This window comes from Halyomorpha halys, unplaced genomic scaffold, assembly GCF_000696795.3.
Source record: "Halyomorpha halys isolate HHAL.00 unplaced genomic scaffold, Hhal_1.1 Scaffold1751.1, whole genome shotgun sequence".
Lineage (NCBI taxonomy): Eukaryota > Metazoa > Arthropoda > Insecta > Hemiptera > Pentatomidae > Halyomorpha > Halyomorpha halys.
Window position 1 is genome coordinate 167,702 of NW_027116636.1, and position 9,279 is coordinate 176,980.

General features: G+C 28.5%; 1 protein-coding gene across 3 annotated transcripts in view; it reads left to right on the forward strand.

Moving 5' to 3' along the window:
* The window catches only part of fmt (phosphatase 6 regulatory subunit 1-like protein fmt), a 35,680-nt gene that overhangs the window by 1,493 nt on the left and 24,908 nt on the right, over positions 1-9,279 (forward strand). For all 3 annotated transcript variants that reach the window (XR_010845116.1, XM_014435963.2, XM_014435964.2), the window contains exons 3-4: positions 5,277-5,356; positions 7,971-8,241. Coding sequence is in view for 2 of the 3 variants with exons in the window: in XM_014435963.2 (XP_014291449.1) it covers positions 5,277-5,356; positions 7,971-8,241 (351 nt within the window). In the remaining variant the exon portion in view is untranslated. The remainder of the gene's footprint in view (positions 1-5,276; positions 5,357-7,970; positions 8,242-9,279) is intronic.

Here is a 9,279-nt window from a genome sequence, read left to right on the forward strand (position 1 = left end):
CATGATTTGAAAATAATCCATTGTTAGTATATATATATAGTTGACCGTATTACTTAAATATAAGAAGATGGTCAGGGTTGCGGTCAAAAAGGACAAATAGTTTTTAACTATTTAATGTCTGATGTTTCACCTCATTTTGCAGGACTTCCTCAGGGCTGTTAAAAGTGATAGGTTAAACAGCTCCTTAATTAATTAAACATATTATTATTTCATCGCATATCTAGATTAAAACAGTAACAATTTAGTAATACAGATTTTAGTTGATAATTTATTTAGGTTCCATTACTATCATTATATGATCTTATAGAAGTGTTTTTCTTTAGAATTAGATTTTTTGAATATTTATTTTTAATGGTATAGATTTCGTCACCATAGATGCAATGGGAGAAAAGATAGTCAGGGATTGGGTCACGATAGTTTTTACCTAAGTTATAGGCCTTCTTTAGTGCTACATACAACCACGAAAGATACTAAAAAAGAAATACAGATATGGTATGAAGTATATACATATGAGAAAATAAAACAAATTAGAGAGAAAATGTTTACTTCCACATTCTGATTTTTTTCATATATTTCTCTTATTGTAGACATTTCGGGATTAGGCTTCACCATCCTTAAAACCATCATACTATAGATATAAGCCTTTTCTTGTTTTTTGTCAATATTTAGTTAAAATGTCTTTTACCTACTATATTTACCACTTTTTCTCTCATTACCATCTTAAAATCTTTACCATACATTTTGATTTGCTTAGCAACACTCGATGTGATCTGTCGCTAAGCAATCTGCAATGACTTCCCATTGAAGAGAGAACTGTTCTTTTAATTATTGCCCTTGACTTGACAGAGAATCATATCTGCGTGTATTAAGCAATTCTCTTACCATTGAGAACATGGTAAAATTTCTTGGCAGAACTATCCAATCTGGCTGAAAATTACTGAATCTCATTTATTATGTAATCCCATTTGCTTGAGCTGCTAAATTCTGATGGTATTCAAGCAAGTAAATTTGCAGGTCATCATCATTGGTCTTATAAATAATTTGCAATCTTATTTAAATTTAGTTTGCTTTTTCATTAGTTTATTTGCTTTTATGGAATATTATTTTTAAAAAAATTTAAATAATTTTTATTTATATATTTGCAATAGTATTGGGCTCATTTCAAATTTTAGAGTTTTTAAAAAATTTATAGTTGACATTACAACTTGATTTTCTTATAAATTTTAGTCTCATATATAAATTCTGACAATTAAAAAAGTCTGTCTTATATATAAATTCTTTAAGTAATTATTACTATTTTAAACCAATCTTGAGCAGTCTAATATTCCATTGAGATAGTAAACAGTTTATAAAGATAGTAATTTTAAATAAAAGTGATTATTAATGATGTGTTAATTGGTGACTGTAGATCTTCATATGAGGAGAAGATGTTAAGGTTTTATTAATAAAGTAAAAAATAAAAATAGGCAAATCTTATTTTTTATGGAGTTTCTACATCATGCCTAAGTACAGATACAAGATAACAGCCATAATAGGATAAAAAAGAAAATAATAAAAAATAGTATAACAAAAAATTAAATAAATAAGAAGTAGGAATATATACAAGAAGGTAATGTGTAATGTAGGAATAATGAGCTGATTATTAGACAATAATCAACGGAATTAGAAAATCAAAAATATGAAAATGAAAAATTGAACAAGTATAAATATGTAAATAATGAACAATTTAAGAAAAGTAAACAATACACAATATATAATGAAAATCGTAAAAATATATTAGCAAAAATAACAAAATAGAGATGTATTAAACTAGATAAGCTAAATTTGTTTTACTTATGTATTTTTCATGATTTTCATTATATCTTGTTTATCATGTACTATTCTTATATTTTTGATTATGTTGATGTTTCATTATTTACATATTTGTATTAGTTAAAATTTTCTTTCATATTTTTGAGTTTTCAATTATATTTGTTACTATCTTATATTAATACTTATTCATTATCTTTTATAGTACTATTTCTTGTTATACTATTTTTTATTATTTTGTTTTTATATTCTATCTTGATTTGTACTTTGCCCTGAAAAACATCTGAAATGTATACCAAAACGTTGGAACGTTTATTATTTATTTATTATTTAATAGATAATAAGTGTTGATTATTTTTTTTCTTCACAGCCCTGACCTCATCCCTTACCATATTCTCCTTATATGTAAGTGATTATTCTTATTGGACATTCTTTCAGCAGTAGATTTTCACTGAAGTTTAAATCATAACGTGTAAGTCGATGTTTTTTAGTGAATTTCAACTTTTATCAATTCATTAAGGTTAATCCTCCGTATAGTCTTCTCTCTTTTTTTTTTTTTTTTTTTTTTTTATATTATTTAACAATTTTTATGTATAGCCTCTAAAAAGTTTGTATAAACTCATGTATAAACTCTCCTGTCCCTAACTAATAATGTTAAAAACAAGTTTCAAATGTTTTCAAACTATATATGTATGATGAAAACAGTGTTTTTCTCATTGGCTCTCGATATGGTCTCATGACTATCACAGTAACTATTTATTTTAACAATTTACCACTATAATATGTTGGTGGTGCTTACAGTAAGCAGTAGAGAACTGTGATTCATTTGGTAGACTTATTACTGATTTTTTTACAAATTTTCATTTTAAAAGTGTAAATTTTTGTAATCACCTAAAAAAATTTATTTTAGTTCTGTTAGGTACTTTCTTGTAATTTTTATTGATCACAGTCATCCCTGGTTTGTAATGTTTTGTTCTTTTAAAACTCTTCTGTTTATGATTTGATTGTATCAAGCTGTCCACCAGTGTTTATTCAGTATGGTGGTTCAGGTTATGTTTCAGTAAGTCTAGGAATATTATAAATATTAATTATTGAAGATCCTTCATGACTGCTCCTTATTTATATTGCTACCACATCCCAGCCATGTACCTACCTTAAAAACAAAATTTTAGTGTGGTACAACTTTTTGTTTTTGAACTAATCTGAATTAGAAAATTAGGTAGATTAATTTCTACATAGAAGCTTGCAGGGTAGCCCAGTAGAAATAACATTTTGGCTCCAAACCTCTCCTCACAAGCTGCAAATAGATACATTAGGTATGTAATGGTATAAAGATGATATTACACACAAGAATTCTAATTTGAAGAGAATCCAAATTTTACACAACCTATTTCATTTTTACTGGGCTAGCCTGAGAGCTTCCAGGTAGAAATTAATCTCTATCCAATTTTCATTTTAATAAACACATTTTGTAAATAGTACCCCTTCCATTCTTAGTGAGCAAAATATTGAGAATACTGTTATAGTAAAATATGAAAAATGTCCTGTTTTCTTGTGAAATAAGAGCTTTGTTAGCAATCTGCATTTTATGCTCACTACATTTCCAGGAAAATTCCTCAGATTCCAGGGAATCGGAATGTTTTGTTCTTGTCAGACTTCTATGTCTTGATCATGACAAAACAATATATATATATATATAATATTTTTGCTGTATAATGCGATGAATTATTCCCTTTGAGTTTTGTGGTATTTCAATCAAATATTTTTGACTACTAAACTTTTTTTTGTAAAAAAAAAAAAGTCATCCTTGAGGGTAAAGTGACCACGGTTAATAGTAATTTATGGTTAGAGGTTACTGAGAATGGAGAAGGCTAAGCCCTAAATGTCAGACAAAAACTTATTAACCCTAATGATATTTCATCTTAAATTAAATTCATTAAATATATCAAATTAAAACGCTGAATACTAGTTAAAACAATTGTCCAAATAATGAAATTCTACCTAATAACAAAATCTATTAATAGTCAATGCATTTAAAAATATAAATAAATATGCACAGATTAACAATTATAACTTAACCAAATTGTTTCACGCATTTATAGTATTCTTGATTCTTTTATAATAATCAATGTTTGTAGAATTACTCTTTTTTTGTTGGTTGATTTCTATGTTGAAACAGACCCTGTGAAAATCATACTTGTGATTGTTTCAGATAGCCTGAATAAGCTATCTTCATTTTTGCTGTCAATACTATATTTGTGGGCATAGATTCTTCTGCAGAGGATGTCTGTCCCACATATTTACCGCCATAATTTAAAAAAGCCATTTGGTAAATTTATATTTAACAGTTTTTCTCTGCTAATTCTGTCTTTTAGTTTTGAGAAAAACATTTCCTGAGGCTATTATCATATTTATTTAATACACTGATGTTATGTCGGTTAAAAATTCTTCATATTTTTGATGCTAAAGGTTTTATCTATTCCATAGAGAAATAAAATTTGGGATTAATTCACCTATATGGTGTGACAAATTGTCTTAAGTTCTCCTCAGATAGTTTTATTAATTCTACTTGAGTTGCCATTATTCATCAGAATTTCTTTTGCTCATTTGATATTTTGTTCTCCAAATGGGATACTACTGAGAGCTATAGCTCTGTAAGGTAGATCTCCCATTATTCTTTCTTTCATATTATGAGACTTTGATATTTTCCCCATTAATATACATTTTAGTTTCCGAAAATTAGTGGTATTGTGTCTCTCAACTTCCATTGTAAACTTAATATGCAGTCCTATCTTAAAATATCATTTAAGTGCTCTTCAGGAATACTAATATTGTATCATCTACATTTTTTTTTTTTTAAATTGTATTACCATGGGAATTCTTCAATGATTTCTTGAACAAGATCATCCATTTCTAATTGCACAAATATGGGAGAAAGAGACATCTTCATCAGGAGTCTTATTATTTGTTGGAAATAATTATTATAAAAAAAAAATCTGGATTATTTAGATACAATTCAATGGCATTTCGTTCAATATTTTTCTCATATCTGTATAAAAATATACTTTTATATGAGTATAATTTTTTTTTCTTCATTTAAATTATACTTTTATGGTTCTTAATTTCATCAGAAAAATATTCAGTTATCGAACTTGTAGTTAGAACAGTATTTATTTTTTTTATATTAAAATTATATTACTAGAAGTGGTAATGGAAATAGACTCACTACTAAGCTGTTAACCAAATTATGCTAGTCACAAGATCATCTGCATCATGGATTTCTTGGAATTAGTTACTACAAATAAATTTGTAAAAAGCACAAACAAGTCTTTCAGTGCTTTTTTATGAGATATTGGTGTTGAATTGTCAGTGTTTCGCTTTCTCTCCAATGACCAATTGTATACAAATTTTATATAGAAGGTACTATTTTATTTATCATTTCAATAATCTAAATAATTTATTTTTAGGACACTACCTTGAATGAGGTGTTGGATCAAGAAAATGTGTTACAGGAATTGAAATCTCAGAATAAAAAATTAATTGAGTTGTAAGTTTGAATCACTGTGCTTAATGAATTTAAAAAAAATGTATTAGAAATAAAACAATTATCTGTTCTTTCTGATTTATGTAGCTTAGTGTAAAATTGTGAAGGACTTATCCATTGAAAAAGCTGGGATTGGCCTAATTTTTCCTTTACTCCGATTAACCTTCCAAGATATTATATCAGATTTGGTCAATTTATAAGATACATTTAATTCAAAACATCATTATTATTGGAACAAGATAGTATTATAAATAGCTTGTTTTCCTTTGCCAAAATTATACAACACAAATTAGAAATTAGCAGATAATTAGGATCTTGTTAAAATGGAAATTGTGGTACAACAGACACTGTCTGGATATAAATCAAACAGTTATAGCACAGTATTAACCAAATTCTCTTCCAAGAATACTTTAAAGTGTGTTAATATCAAAATGTTACCATTAATGTTATTAGCAAAATGTTAATAACATTTAGCTGCCTACAGTTTGCTCCATTCAATTATGAACTGTTATTTAATTACTATTTCAAAAAAAATGTTATTAATATTTTGATTTCTACAGTTTACACTGGTCAGTAACAAAGTGTTAATATATTCTGAGAATTAGTATAAACAAAATCAAGTGTTATTAACATTTTTGTCAGAAATAGCAATGTCAATTACATTTTGTTAATGATCGTAGTAAACATGAGATATCCAAATATTAATTACATGAGTTATTAGCAATATTATTTCCAGTTCCCCTCTTCTTGGCAATTAGAGAATAAAAACTGAAATATATATATTTTGTTCTTTTTTTTTTTTTGGTTGAAATAAATAGTATTTGGGGAAAAAAAATGGTATAGCTTTATATGGTTGGGGTGCAGTCAGTAATGACAAACACAAATAAGTAGAACTTATTTTATTTTTGCGGCATTCATTAGGCCTGAAAACAATAAGCAAGATAACAACTATAGGGTGTTTTTTTAAGCCCGATAGAACTTGAAATTGTAAAAAATAACACAAAAAATTAAATTGTAATCAAAATTTTTTTTTTATTCGAAAGATCAATACGTGACATTAACATTTGAAAATGATTTCGGGCATATGGGCACCGCGGCTGTTCTTGACGAAGCGCATTCTGGACGTCCAATTTTGGGCCACTTTTTCGAGCACTGCTGGCCGTATGTCACGAATAACACGAACAATGCTGGCCTCCAAGGCGTCAATTGTTGCTGGTTTATCAGCATAAACCAGTGACTTCACGTAGCCCCACAGGAAATAATCGAGAGGTGTCAAATCGCACGACCATATGCGGCAATTTTGCTTATTAACAAACCCGTTAAGCCAAAAATGCGCCTCATCGCTGAACACAATTTTACAGAATGCGCTTCGTCAAGAACAGCCGCGGTGCCCATATGCCCGAAATCATTTTCAAATGTTAATGTCACGTATTGATCTTTCGAATAAAAAAAAAATTTTGATTACAATTTAATTTTGTGTGTTATTTTTTACAATTTCAAGTTCTATCGGGCTTAAAAAAAAACCCTATATAACTTAGAGGGAAAAAAAAATTATATTTATATATGGAAACATCAACACAAATAAAAGAAGTTTTACTTATTTGTTTATTATTGACCTCACCCACCACCATCAATAAACACCTCTTTCTATATTTTTTTGTTTTATGGAATATTTTTGAGGTGCTCCTTTAGTTTTTTTTTTCTTTTCCTATTTTGAAATCAAATTCTGCTATTGGTTTTATAGAGTATTAACAATGAGAACACTATTTTTTTAAATTGAAAAATAAGACAAACAATTTTTAAAATAAAGTTAGAATTTTAGCCTGTCTCTCAATTTTGGGAGTGTTCCTTGTATATCTATTAAAATTAACTTACTGTTTATTTTTTATACTCAAACAAGAGTTTCTTGTCACAACAGTGGTACTGCCTGTAACATAAGGATTCAAACTGTTGAATGTTGATCATATATTCATTCTTAAGACATTTAGGTTTAGGGATTTTAACATTCTAGTAATTGATGGTGCCGTGCATGTTCCCATGCCAAGAATAGGGTTAAGGTCGAGAATCAGACATCTATACATTGCCTGCTCCCAAGATTGTGGTGGATTTAACTCAATAAAATGTGCTTTTTACTAATGACGTATGAACATATTGCTGGTTGCCTTCAGTACTCAATACTTTTTATATATATATAAGTTGATATTGGTGTTAATACATTTTTATATTTATTGTTCTGTACATATTGTTCCTCAATACTACTGCTGCCTTACTACTCACTGAAATCAGCAGTCAACAGGGGTCCCTGATAGCTTTCAATTTCCAGATAGTTTAAGATGCCTTTTTTGTTCACTTCAAGGAGTTTTTTTATCTTTGAAGTGAAGCCATTTTATATTGAAATTAATTTTTTTTGGAATTATTAATAATTGTTCTAACTTTTATCAGCTTTAATAGAACCATAACTGTCAACTTTCACTAGTTCAAAAGATGGAAAATCCCTAACAGATTGTTTGGTATTGGAGATTAGAATGGTGACAGTGTACATTTTTGTATATATACAATATGTTTTATTTAGTGTTTTTCATGAATTAGTTAAAGCAATCACAATTCTTTTTTTCAGCATTACTCGAGCTGATATATTGAATCAGTTAGTAGGTTTTGTTACTGAAGAGCCTAGTGATGAACTTGAAGAACATGAAAAATATAGACGTCCTAATCTTGCCTGTGAAGTTTTAACTACAGATATTCCTATATTAAATGAAAGGCTATCTGATAAAGCGTTACTTACAAAATTATATTCTTTCTTAGAGAGAGAATCTCCTTTGAATCCACTTTTAGCATCTTTCTTCAGTCGGACATTGAGCATGTTGATATGCAGAAAAGCAGATCAGGTATGCCTTTTAAAAAATTCTTTTACTCATTTTGTTAGGTTATCATTTATCTTTGATTGGAACTGTTTCTTATTTATTCTTGTTTTACTCTGTATAAAAATATATTAAACGCAAATATATTGATAACTCTTTTCTGATTTGCTTGTTAAGAACCCAGTGTCATCCAAAAAGTCATTTTTGAGATTTGATAATCATTCTGTTCAGAAAAAAAAAATACCTCCTTTTTAAGTTTATTTCATTACTCAATAATTTCCACTAAAATTAATTTCTGATTTTTCCCTTGTTTTTGTAAAATATCCCTTGAAGAGAGTAGTTTTTTTATCATTTGTATGAAAATTAAACACTAGTTTGCGAATAGCTTCTTTATCAAAGCTGTCAATGTTCTTTTGTTTTATTTTGGGACCATTTACTGGCTGAAGTTTCAAAACAAGGTTTATCATCCCTCTCTACAGCTTCACTCCCTTATAATTTCTCTCAAAGGGAGTTTCAAGATACCTGTAGCCTGGGAAACTCTTTTCATAACAGCAGAAACATGGATTGGACCACTCTCAACCTCTGTTTTCATGAATTTAAATAGGTTCATAATTACATTTTTTATTTGAGAGTTTGCCCTCTAACCAGTTTACTTGACTTGGTAAATTTATAATATTGCAATATTAATGAAAAATAGTTTTGAAAAAACTGATACGAGGAATTTCTATTTTTTAAGTTGCAGAAGTATGTCGAGGAAAGAAATTCGAGTTAACTGAGTAGTTCTGTTCTAACAACCACTTCTGAATATCCATTTTATGGATATATAACTTTGTGGAGCATGTATAATATAGGATTTGGGAGGAATAAACAGGTACTACACATGCTCCTTACTGCTGGGACTGTCAGAAGTGGTTATTGGGACAGACCTAAGACAAAAAAGTGGGGAGGTTGGCAGGAGAACGTTTGTCACTGCATATCCCCCTCTCTTTACCCACAGGCAAACTCATCTTAAATGCACTATACCTATGGTAATTTTACATAAATAAAGTTCAAAGTTTTATATAT